Consider the following 13,463-nt stretch of genomic DNA (forward strand, 5'->3'; position numbering starts at 1 on the left):
GTTTATCGATTTTGTTGACCTTTTCAAAGAACCAACTCCTAGTTTTGTTGATAGTTTCAATTGTTTTTCTGTTTTCTATTTCATTTATTTCTGCTCTAGACATTCTTGTAGTAGTCTTTGCTTTCAGGCAGGATCCAGCTGACGTCAGCAATGAAGTCCCTGATGCCACGGCCTCTTTTAAATCTTGCTTGAACTTTTGGCAGTTCCCTATCTATGTACTGTTCTACCCATTTTTCAATGATCTTCAGCAGTATTTTACTTGCATTTGATGTAAGTGATATTGTCCTATAGTTTCCAAAGTCTGCTGGATCGATCACCTTTCTTGAGAATGAGAAAAAAATATGGACTCTTCTAATCCAGACAGCTGTCCTCCAAATTTCCTGACATGGACTGGTGAGCTTATCCAAGACTGCATCTGCTAATTCAAACAAATCAGTTGGTATCCCATCAATTCCTGGAGCCTTATTATTTTGTCAATTCCTTCAATGAAGCTTCTACTTCCTCCTTCATTACCATTGGCTCCTGTTTATATGGTACTTCTAGAAAATTTTCAGTGTCTATCAGTTCTTTTGGTTTTGTTTTATTTTGTTTTGTTTTGTTTTTTAATCAGTTCTTTTTGATACAGTGATTCTGTGTATTCCTTTCATCTTCTTTTAATGCTTTCAGAGTCATTCAATAGATTGTAATTCAACATTGTAACCCAAGGTTTAAATTTGTTTTTCAGTTCTCTCAGATTGAGAAATGCAAAGTGAGTTCTTCCCTTTTTATTCTCCAATCCCAACTTTCTGCACATTTCATTATAATACTTTTCTTTGTCCTCTCGAGCTGCTCTTAGAAATCTTCAAAGACTGTATCAGCTCTCAAATAAAAAAAAGAGTTGATAGTCCTTTGAACTAATTCTTTCTATGCATCTTCACTATTACTCTCTCATCCTTTTTCCAGACAGGGTAAAAACAATAACCTTATATGATAGTCCGCAAGCTTTTAGGATCTGAGTCAAAACTACTGAATCCCATTTGACCATGATGAATGATATTTTTAATATGTTGTTGGATTCTATTAGTTAGAATAGAATTTATTCTAACTAATAGAATTATGTTCTTGATAATTTTTGCAGTTATGTTACTATGTCTGTAGTTTTCTCATTTATTAATGTCTTTGCCTAACTTTGATATTAGGGTTATACTTGCTTTTTAGAAGGAAATAGAGACCATTCCATCATTTTGTGTATTCTGAAATAGTTTGAGTAGACTTGGTATCTCAACTTCTCTAAATACTGGGTAGAATTCACTGATAATTCATCTGGACTAAGACTTTTTTGCTGTTGTTTGTAGTTTATTGACTCTTGGTCTGTGGCCTAGTGGATTAAGAGTTTTGCCACCAACCTGTAGTCAGGCAGTTCATATCCACTGGCAGTTTTGAGGGAAGAATATGAGTAATATTTTCCCGTGTAACTTTGAGGTCAACTAGGAGTTAGTTCTGACTCAACAGCAATGAGTTAAATTTTATGTTGCTACTTTAAATAATAGTGTGTTTCTAAAAATTTATTCTTTTTCTTCAGGTTATCACATTTTTTGGAGTAATGTTCTTTATGTTTTTGTTGTGTACTGTTGAGTAGGAATCTATTAATAGATGACCCTCTAATGGATTTTCAGGGGCAGTCAATTGACAATCCTTCTTCCATGAAGCAAGTGCTTGAATTTGCACTATATGTCCTTAAAATTACACCCTAGCATCTTATCACTAGGCCACCAGAGCGCCTTAAATTTCATAATAATATTCTGTTATTCCCATGGTTTATTTCCATTGTCTCCATTATGATACCATGCATTCATTTCTTATTCATGTTTTTACATCTTCTATTTTTATTCCTTTTTTGCTTTTTCCCATAGCTTGTTGATGTTACAAATTTTATCGACAAACCAGCTTCTAGTCTTATTGATTCTTTTTTTAAAACTCTGTTTTCTGTTTCACTTATGTCTGCTTTAATATTTACTATTTCTTTTCTTCTGAAACTTTAGGGCTTGTTTGCTTTCCTTTTGCAAATTTTTAGAAATATATTAAGGTGTTGATTTGGGTTCTTTCTCCTTTTTTTGTGGCGTGTGTTTATTATATCAAATTGTTCTCTCACTACTAATTTTGTTGTATTCCAAAATTTTGGTAGATTGTGTTTCCATTTTCATGTTACGGAAGAAATATTTTAACTTAGTATTTTATTTCTATATTATCTATTAGTTTCTAAATAAGATGTAAGTTTTTATATTTTCTACTTTTTCTACCTATTGTGCCTTTCTAATTTCATAGCATTGTGTTCTGAGGAAAGGCTTTATAGTATTTTGATGCTTTGAAAGTTATTGAGGCTGCTCTTCTGACTAAATTTTCTACAGACACTGGGGGGGAAATTATGCTGTGCTCTTATTAAGGGTTTGTGTGTGCCATAGAGTCAAAACTGACACGTAGCTGACCCTCGAATCTACAGGAGGAAATTGTCCATCTTTCTTCCTGTGGAGCAGCTGGTGGACCTGCCTGCATTTGGATTGGCAAAGTAATTCTTTAGCCACTGGGCCACCAGAATTTTATTTCTTAAATGTGATGTCCTACACAGGAGGATAAGATCAAGTAGGTTAATTGTATTAGTCAATTCTTTTGTGTCTATGTTAAGTTTCTTTCTCGGTGTTCCACTCTTCATTGAAGTTGTGTTACTCTTATTGTCTGTTTGTCTTTATTTTTTAAATTCCATTAAAGTTTGATTTATGTATTTTGGGATTGTATCATTATTTGTTTACATGTTAATCATAGTTCTGTCCTCTGGTTCAATTCATCTTTAAATCATTATACAATGTGCTTCCTTAATCTGTTATATAGAGTTTTGTCTTCTGTTCCCTCAGAAATTATTATTGTCCTCCCTGCATTTTTTTAGTTTTATTTTTTTTAATTTCCATTCACTTGATATATTTTTTCACCCTTCGAATTTTACTTAATTTTGTCTTTGTGTCTAAGATATATCTTCTAGACAGCATATTGAAAAGTCATGGTTTTTTACCCATTCTGTTGCTCTTTTTCTCAAGATTTGTTCCTTTAACCTATTCATGTTCTGTGTATTTATTGCTAGGCTTTGGCTATATTGCTGGTAGTCTGTTTATTTTTTTTTAATAATAATTTTTTTGGAACACATTACCTCACAACATGCCTGTGAGGTGGGGAGGGGCAGGAGCTGTCCCCATTTTACAGAGGAGGAAGTTGAGGCACACAGAGGTCAAGTGACTTGCCCAAGGTCACAGACAGTGGCCAAGCTGGAATGGGGCCCAAGGGCAGCCCAGAGTAGGCCCTTGGTTCACTAGGGCCCCTGCAGCTAGTGCCGGACAAGAGGATGTCTCCAATGCCATAGAGTCGTATACACAGTATAGAGCAGCCCCTCCCGTGCTGAGCGCAGCCTAGCCTGGCTCCTGTGCCCACGGCCTGCCCTTGCCTTGCCCTCCCCACCCCACCCTGCAGACCCAGGCCATTGCAGCTCAGGGCTCATGACACCCTGGGAGTGGGGGTTAGGGGCAGAGGAGAGATAGAACTGAGGCGAAAACAAAACCAGAAACAAAAAAGAACAGAACAGAAAACTGAGGGTGGACAGAGGGGCCCATAGGAGAGGGGGCAGGGTGAGAGACTAAAAGAAAAAAAGGGGGGGAGGGCTGCTTACACACAATGTATATATTTTTACACACACTTGTACACACACCTAGATATAGTACATGTAAAAATGTATGCTATTCACATACCCACCTTCAGCTGGTGCCCCGAGAGACAGTGGAGGTGCTGGCATGGGTGAGCAGATGGGCATTTGTTAAATATACACTCTAAGGGTCTATGTGCATATGTACACGTACATACAGACACAGCTGCCTGCCCCATGGGGTACTGTACACAGGCTCAGCTGAGGACAGACAACCCCTTGGAAAATGGGGTCCTTCTCCTGAGCACATGCTGGTCATAAATTCTCTTTTGCTGAGGAAGGGGCTGAGAGAACAAAAAGGTGGGAGTCTGGCATGTGAAAACTGTGGCTTTTATCTTTTTCCCCCTAAATATTCTCCAGCTTTCCTCATCTGCTTAGAGGCATGTCACCCACCTGCCACTGCCAAGGGCTGGAATGGCAGTGGGCAGTGCTGGGCCTGTGAGAAGGAACCTACGTGTGTGAGTGTGTGAGCATTTGGCTAGGAAGCTTAGGGGGGTGAGCCTCTCTTGGCCCTCGACTGCAAAGGGGCCAAGAACCAGAAAGTATAATATAGGAGGGGGACCCCTGTGTGAGCTCCGAAGGGAAAAGATAAACAGAAGAGCAAAAACCCAGGGTCAGAGAGGGGGAGCTGGGAACAGGAAGGACATGGCAGGTGCCCAAGGCTGCCCTTGGACAGTCGTCGTCTTGTAAACAAGCTAGTTTAAGTTCTCATTAGACAGAATGAGTAAAAAGACCGCAGTCTGGAGGCTGGGTCGGGGAGTTGCCAGAGTCCATCTATCTAGTCACCACGGCCAGCAAGAGGGGGAAAAAAGTTTCATGTTGACTTTTGTGTATGTGTGTGATGTCTTCATAACCTAAAGCTGGGAGGGACCCAAAAAAGCCACATTGTGAGCCCTTGTATGCATCAATTTGAAAGTTGGCTCAGGGTCTCTAGATAGAGTAATCCTGCTAAAGGTTGAGAAAAATTTTGTTCCATTTGCATTTAGTTTTTCAGTGTTTTTAATGACTTAAAATAGTTTCCTTCCTGATCTCAGAACCGCGTCTGGGCCTCGGGGACATAAATCTCAATGCTGTCTGCACTCTCTGTGGCTGAGTTCTGCCGCACCGAAGCAGCCCGCTTAGCTGCCAGGAGTCTCTTGCGGGCCTCCTGGCTCTGTTTGTCCCCGGAGTCTGAGGCCTTGTCTCGGTTCACGGCTGGCTTGGATTTGGCTGGCTTCTTTGGGACCGGAGGGGGTGGTTTCTTCTCTTCCTTCCTCTTCTCGGGGGTCTCCACCAGCTGCCAGCTGTTGGCCTTGAGGTGGTAGAGTTCATCAAACTTCATGCTGATGTCCTCGATGGACAGCTGTAGTAAGTCCCAGAACCCTGCCAGGTCCTGGGCTGTGGGACGTGGGTTAGCATCGGGGTTCAAGTTTTGTTCACAGAGGCCCCGGAACTGCTGGAACTTCTGGGACATGAGTAGCTGGGCACTGCCTACAGCACTGAGGACCTTTCCGAAGACTTCTTCAGAGAGGTTATTCTCTTCGGTCTCCTTGTCCATCTGGCAGCACCAGCCTTCTAGCCGCTCTGTTTCGGCCTGAAGTAACTTTAAGAACCAGAAGCCATCTCGGCGGCAAGCCCCTGGCTGTGCTGGCTCCGCTGGGGAGCTGGAGGTTGTCTCAAGCCAGGGGTCAGGTGGGGGCAGCGAGGACGCCTCTAGGGCAGGGTCGCTGTTGTCTCCATAGGAGAGGTTGTGCTTGATCTGGGCAATCTTAGGGGCCTGCCGGGGGCCAGCATCGATGCTGATGGAGTTGGGGTGTGGGGTACAGTCCGGGAGGCTCCTCTCAGATGACTTACAGCTTGAATCATTGGCATACTGAGTATCTGAGTCTGTGTCCTGTCGGGAGGACATGCTGTGGGAAGGGGCACTGCTTCGCCAATCGTCCTCTACCTGAACCCCGATGGACTGGAATTTGGTAGCGGGACTGGGCTCCTCTTTTGGCACTGGCTGAATGCAGTCAACTTGTATTCCTATCGATGACAGTTTCCTTTTGGGGATAGCCTCAGGGTGGGACTCAGAGCTGGTCAGTGTCCCTTGGTCGCTCTTCAGAGATGCATGTTTTGGGGGTGGCTCAGGGGCCTCAGAGCCTGGGGCAACTCCACCCCGTGTCACGCTGGGTGGCCGTGTACTGCTGTCCAGGCTGTCTGACGAGTTGCTCAGGCCTGACTGGCTCGTCACCTCACTCTTGTGGTCCTGGCTGTCCAGATAGGTGTCCTGGGCAGACTCGGTACTGCTTTGAACTGTGACTGAGATGAACGGCTTTGACGTGGTGCGTGGAGGGACTGGGGGTGGGGTCTTCTTATATGCCACTAAGCATGATGTACCCTCCTCCCTCACGCGGCCCGAGGCTCCGGTTTTGTACCAGTCTGTTTATTTTTTATGTTGTCAGGCTTGTATGGGATTTTTAGATGCTTCTGATTTCTTAGTTCCGTAGACTTTTCTGTCCTTGTCAGTGTAAGAATTCAGCTGCACAAATTCAGCTGGCACAGAGGAATTCAGCTGGCACAGAGCCAAGTCATGTTGTTATAAGGTATTATTGAGATGACATAATTCATAGTGCCATAATGAACAACAAATCAGGATCTTGCCCTATCCTGTACTATTCTTACCATCTCTGCCATGCTGCCTATTGTTACAGTAACTGTATATCAACCCATCTGGTTGAGGGACTTCTTGTCTTTCCCTGACTATCTGTCTTTCCAACCATAATGTCTTCTTCCAACGACTGGTCCCTCCTGAAAACATGACTGTAGTACTAAATGAACTGGAAAGTATATGAGGAGAATGTTGGGCAAGTTGAAAAATGCCCATGTTTTATTCTTTACTCTCATCATCTGGCAAAACTCCACTTTCAGTACAAAAAAGTCCAAAGATGGTATAATTTGTTTCTTGGACCTACATTCAGAATGGAAGTTTAAAAAAACATAGAGTCTTAGCACAAAATCCAGGCTTTCCTACTTAGCTGTGAGAATTTTGGGAAAGTTAATCTATCTGTAAGTTGCTTAAATTATATTAAAATGAGTAAAAAAAAATCTTATTCTGAAAAACAGCATAGAGATCTTCCTATATGAATATTTTCTTTTGATACTGAGTGTACAAAAAAGATCAGAACCAAGAAACTTAGTTCTGACACAACAGGGCACAAGTCTAAAAAAAAGGTCCATAATAGCACAAAGGATTTCTCCAAGGGTGGACACTGAGAAAAACATAAACCTTTGTCTATGATTAGTGGAATTTCTGCAAGGATAGTCTCTGAACTCATGCTCTCCTGTTGCTTTCCTCAGCCTTACCCAGTTTGGAAGATCTTCTCGAAGAGGCTTTGTATGAAGATATTGATTACATTGCAAAGCCAGGGAAGGAGGATCTTTTGGACTGCACAGGTGTGTATCCTATGTCCTTCCCCTCTGGTCATGGATTGACTTTTGTTTCGGAATCCTCAGCAAGTATAAACTTCACCATGAATGCATCCTGATATAACATCTTTCTAAGACAGGAGCACCAAAACCTCTCTCTACTAGTATAAAGATTCAAGATTTCTTTTGGGAATTATACGGGTTACTCTACCATCATAAAAGTTTTATACCTTGCCTGTGATATTTTTCTCCATATCAGAAAAACTATCAGTGAGTAAAGCTGCCATATCTTATAGAGGACAATGAGGAAAGTGGAGTGGCAGTAGTATATCAGTAAGAAATTCTTTTTAATAACATTCTTCTTAAAGATGCGGATGAAAGGATCTCTTCTCTCCAGGTACCAACAATTTTCCCCCTCTCTCTGCCTACTCTGTCATCTCTGAAAGGGAAACATAAATCTCAGTTCTTTGTATCCATAATTGTTATACTCAGGGACAAAGGTGTAGCTACTACATTTTTAAGAGACTCAAATACCATATTTTTAAAATAGCATTTGAACAAACAAACTCAAAATTTCACTGTGATAAATACTATTAGTAACTATGGTTAAATAATGTGGCATCTTTCTTATTCAAGTTATTTGTATCTTCCCTTTCTTGTCCTTTGTTGTTGCTGTGTGTGGTCAAGTCTCTTGCAACTCATAACAACCCTGTGCACAATAGCCCTGAATCCTGTTATATCCTGGGCCAATCTCACAGTCTCTGACACATCTGCCCTCATTACCCTAGTTACGGTGTTGATCCATCTCATCCAAGGCCTTCTCTCCTGTGCTGTCCCTCAACCCTTCCAAGCATGATGTCCTTCTCTAAAGAATGGCCCCTCCAGACTACATAACCAAAGTATGTGAGATGGAGTAATCTCAAAATCCTTGCCTCCAAGCAACAGTTTGGTTTCACCATCTCTAGGACAGACCTATTAGTTCTCTTGGCAGTCCATGGGATGGTCAAAACTCTTCTCCAGCACCACAACTCAAACACATTGATTTATCTTCAGACATCCTTGATCATTGTCCAACTCTCTGATTCATAGCCTGGATCAGGTGCACCTTAATTTCTAGACTGACATCCTTGCTCTTCCATCCAGCACTCTGGAGAGGTCCCTATCAGAAGATTTTCCAAGTGCAATTCATCTTTTGATTTCCTGACTGCTGGTGCCAAGAGTGTTGATTGTGGAGTCGAGCAAGATGAAATTATTAATAATCTCAATCTTTTCTCCATCTATCATGATGTTACCAATTTTTCTAGTGCTGAGAATCTTTGTTTTCTTAATATTGAGCTTTAATTCATATTGCAAACTATAGTCCTTGACCCTCTTCAGCAGATGCTTCGGGCCGTTGTCACTTTTAGCAATCAGGGTTGTGTCATCAGCATAACACAGGTTGTTGATGAGTCTTCCTCCAAATTTGATGCTATAGTCTTCCTCATAAAGTCCAGCCTCTCAAATGATCTGTTCTGTATAGAGTTTGAAAAGGTATGTTATACAGGGCACAGCCCTGATGTGATGTGCTTCTTTTCTGATCCTGAACCATACAGTGCTTCTTTAATCTGTTATGATCACTGCCTCTTGGCCCATGTATATGTTTCACATAAGCACAATCAGATGTTCTGGGATTCTCATTCTTTTCAAGATTAGTCATAATTTGTTGTGATCCACACAGTCAAATACTTCTGCATAGTCAATGAAACACAGAAAGACATTCCTCTGGTACTCTCTACTTTCAGCTAAGATCTATCTAACATTGGCAATGATATATTTAGTACTACAGCCTCTTCTAAACTCAGCTTGTTTCTGGTAGTTCTCTGTCAATGTACTGTTCCAGTCATTTTTGGATAATCTTCAGCAGGATTTTGCTTGTGTGTGATGTTGTGATATCATTTGATAGTTTCCATACTTGGTTGGATCACCTTTTTTGGAATGGGAATAAATATGTATCTCTTCCAGTCAGTTAGCCAGGTACTTGACCTCCAGATGTCTTGGCACAGCCTGGTGAACATTTCCAGGGCTGCATCTATTTGGTGAAATATGTCAGTTGGTATTCCATCAATTCCTGGGGCATTGTTTTTTTTGCCAATTCCTTCAGAGCAGCTTGAACTTCCTCCTACATCACCATTGCCTCTTAAATTTAAGTTTTTTCTTTTTATTTTTAACTAATTTTGATGAACATTTACAGAGATTTTGGATTCCCATACATTCATTGTTGCATTTTTCTCCCTGCCCACCTCTTCCCCCAATCAATTTTCTCTTTGAAAAGTAAAAGAAAAATTATTTCATTGGTATAGAATCGCCCCCTGCCTCCTGCCTCAAGTACACTCCACTATGCAACCTTCATTCTGGACTCTTGTGATAACCATAATACCCAATCATATATCACTTTTAAGTTGTTCTCTCCTTCATCTGTTTCAATGCAGTATACATAATTTATCCAATTTTTCTCATTCTCACTCCAACCCTGATGTCAGTCCCATTCTACAATAGTGGCATCATGCAGCACCTGTCCTTTTGTGACTGAGATATTTCACTCAGCATAATGTCCACCAAGGTCACCCATTTTGAATAATATTGCATGAGCTCCTTGTTTTTCAATGCAACATATATTCCATTCTGTGAATATGCCACAGCTTCCCTAACCATTCCTTTTTTGATGGGCACTTAGGTTGTTTTCAACTCTTTGCTACTGTGAACAAAGTTGCAATAAACATGGGTGTACATATATCTGCCTGGGTTGCAGTTACAGTTTCTTTCGTGTATATTCCCAGTAATGGAATTGCTTGGTCAAATGGTATTTCCATTTCCAACTTTTTGAGAGAGCACCATACAGCCTTCCATAGCAGTTGCACCGTTTTATCCTCCCACCAACAGTATATAAGGATTCCAGTTTCTCCGCAACCTCATCAGCATTTGATGTTTGCTGCTCTGTTAAATTTTGCTATTCTTATTGGGGTGAGATGATATCTCATAGTTGTTTTGATTTGCATCTCTCTTAGAGCTATGAATTTTGAACATTTCTTCATGTATTTGTTAGGCATCTGAATGTCTTCTTTGGTGAAGTGTCTGTTCATATCCTGTGCCCATTTTTCAATTGTATTATTTACCTTTATCTTGTTGTGGTGCTCAAGTATTTTACAAATTCTAGATATAAGTCCCTTATCTGATATGTCATTACCAAATATTTTTTCCCAACCTGTGGCTTCCCTTGTTACTCTGTTAGAGAAGTTTTTAGATGTGTATAGGGATATGATTCTTAGAAAGTCCCATTCATCTATTTTATTGTCTCCTGGTTGTAGATTTTCCAGGATGCTTGGAAGACTCTTTATGTTGTGGATTAGGACTTCTAGAGTTCTTCCAAGCATTTTTTTTTCATGAAATGTATAGTCCTTGGGTTTGGTCCTAGGTCCATGATCCATTTTGAGTAGGTTTTTGTGTATGGAGTAAGATGTGGATCTTGCTTGAGTTTTCTACAGATAGTTTTCCAATTTTGCCAGCATCATTTGTTAAAAAGGCTGCTGTTTCCCCACTTAACTGATTTCATTTCTTTGTCAAAAATCAATTGACCATAGGTAGATGGGCTGATTTCTGGATTCTCAATTCTATTCCATTGATCTGTGTCTGTCATTATATAAGTGCCATGCTGTCTAGACCACCACAGCAGTGTAATAGGATTTGAAATCAGGGAGTGAGATACCTCCTACCTTGTTTCTATTTTTAAAGAGTGTTTTGCTTATTCCAGGTCTCTTTTCATTCCAAATGAAATTGGACATTGTCTTTTCCATATCATCGAAGAAAGGAATTGGTATTTGTATTGAGATTGCATTGAACGTGTAAATTGCCTTTGGTAGAATTGTCATTTTCACAATACTGATTCTTCCTATCCACGAACAAGGGATATTCTTCTACTTCTCCAGGTCTCATTTTGTTTCTTGTAGTAATGTTTTGTAATTTTCTTTGACTAAATCCTTTGTGCTTCTGGTTAGATTTACTCCCAAGTATTTAATCTAGTGATTAGCTATTGTGAAGGGTATTGTTTTTCTTAGCTCAATTTCTGTATTTTCTTTGTCACTGCAAAAAAAAATCCAATTGATTTTTGTATGTTGGTCTTGTATCCTGTCACTTTGCTGAATTGGTCAACTATGTTCAGCAGTTTTCTTGCTGAGTCTTTAGGATTTTCTAAGTATACTATCATATCATCTGCATAGAGAGATAATTTTACCTCCTCTTTGACAATTTGGATACTTCTTATGTCCTTCTCTTGCCTTATTCCTATTGCTAAGACTTCCAATACCATATTGAATAGGAGAGGTTGTAGTGGGCATCCTTGCCTAGTTCCTGTTCTCAACAGGAATGTCTTTGTTCTCTGTCCATTGAGAACAATGTTTACTCTTGGATTTGTGTGTATACTTTTTACTATGTTGAAGAAATTCCCCTCTAATCCTATTTTGCTGAGTGTTGTAATCAGGAAAAGGTGTTAGATTTTGTCAAAGGCCTTTTCTGCATCAATTGATAGGATCATGTGGTTCTTGTTCTTTGCTTTGTTAATGTGACGAGTTACATTGATTCATTTCTTATGTTGAACCATCCTTGCATACCTGTTATGAATCCCACTTGGTTCATGGAGAATTAGTTTTTTTATGTATCGTTGGATTCTATTGGCCAGGATTTTATTCAGAATTGTGCATCTATGTTCATGAGAGATATTGGTCAATAGTTTTCTATTTTGATGGTGTCTTTACCTGGCTTTGGTATCAAGGATATGTTTGTGTCATAGAATGAGCCTAGGAGAATTCCATCTTTTTCTATTTTCTGAAAGAATGTAAGTTGTTTCTTAAAATACTTTTGTGTCAAGAAGTTCTTTTTGGTACAGTGACTCTGTATATTCCTTCCACCTTCTTTTTATGCTTCCAGGATCATTTATTATTCTGCCCACAGCATACTTAAGTATTGTAACTCAAGGCTTGAATTTGTTCTTTAGTTCTTTCTACTTGAGAAATGCTAAACAAGTTCAACACTTTCAACTCTAGCTCTTTGCGTATTTCATTATACTACTTTATTTTGTCTTACCATGCTCCCTTTTGAAATATTTTATTCAGCTCCTTAACTGCTTGATTTCTTCACCTTGCTTTGGCTTCTGAGTGCTCTAGTGCAATATTCAGAGTCTCTTCTGTATCCATCTCATTTTTTCTTCCTCCTCTGTCTTGCTAATGACCTTTTGCATTCTTCATGGATGATAATGATATTCTTGATATCCTCCAATAGCTCCTCTGGCCTTCACTCATTAGTATTTAAGGCCTCAAATCTGTTCCTTAGATGCTTTTTTAATTCAGGTGGGACAGATTCCAGGTCAAATTTTGGCGCTTGTGGATTTGATTTCATTTTCTTTAGTTTCAGTTTGAACTTGCATATTAGTAGTTGATGGTCTGTTGCACAGTCAGCACCTGTCCATTGTTATAATTGCTTATTGTTGTTAGGTGGTATCAAGTCTACCAAAATTTATATTGTTGTTTTTTACTGTTAAGTTGGTACCAACACATAGCTGACCCTCCAGAGGGTCTTCAGAGGCAGTTTTAATCACACAGGACAGGAGAGTTCCCACCTTTCTCCCACAGAGAAGCTGGTAGTTATGAACTACACGTCTTTGTCATTTCAGCATAGCTCCTTACCACAAAGCCAGCAGAGCTTCCTACCAAGACTCATTACAAAACTATAAACAACAGATCACAACTTTTCCTCATCCTGCACCATCCTTACAATCTCTAAAATGTTCAAACCCATTGTTAGAATCACCATGAAAGTATATCTTTTGTACAATCTTCTTCTCTTTCTCGGACCTTCCACCTTTTCCAGCAAGATGCCTTTTTTGGAAAATTGGTCCCTCCTAACAACATGCCTAAACTATGTGAGACTAAGTTTTGCCATCCTTCACTTTAAATGAGCACCCTTGTTTTCCTTAAGAAGAGCCTTGGCAGAACTCCCTCCAAGACAGGCTTGTGTGTTCTTTTGGAAGTCCATGGGACATGCAGCACTCCTCTCCAACGCCATAATTCAAAGACATTGATTCTTCTTCAGATATTCTTATTTATTGTCCAATTTTCAGATGCATAGGAAGCCTTTGACAATACTATGGATTGGCATAGTTGCTTTCTAGAACTATGGAGAGGTCCTTGGCAAGAGATTTGACTAAGGAGCATAGAAGGAGAATTGATGCCTTTGGTCTGTGGTGCTGGTGAAGAGTATTGAGAGAACCATGGACTGCTAGGAAAACAAACAGATTCATCCTGGAAAGGATCAAACCAGG

The 13,463-nt window shown here is 40.1% G+C and overlaps 1 protein-coding gene across 1 annotated transcript in view; it reads left to right on the forward strand.

The window, feature by feature from the left end:
• Positions 1-13,463, forward strand: part of LOC102863260 — a 475,179-nt gene that overhangs the window by 346,001 nt on the left and 115,715 nt on the right. Inside the window, exons 29-30 of the mRNA XM_006891348.1 lie at positions 4,085-4,182; positions 4,819-5,021. Of these exons, the coding sequence (XP_006891410.1) occupies positions 4,085-4,182; positions 4,819-5,021 (301 nt within the window). The remainder of the gene's footprint in view (positions 1-4,084; positions 4,183-4,818; positions 5,022-13,463) is intronic.

The sequence above is a fragment of the Elephantulus edwardii genome, unplaced genomic scaffold, assembly GCF_000299155.1.
Source record: "Elephantulus edwardii isolate Elephantulus edwardi_28Jun2011 unplaced genomic scaffold, EleEdw1.0 scaffold00096, whole genome shotgun sequence".
In the NCBI taxonomy this organism is placed as follows: domain Eukaryota; kingdom Metazoa; phylum Chordata; class Mammalia; order Macroscelidea; family Macroscelididae; genus Elephantulus; species Elephantulus edwardii.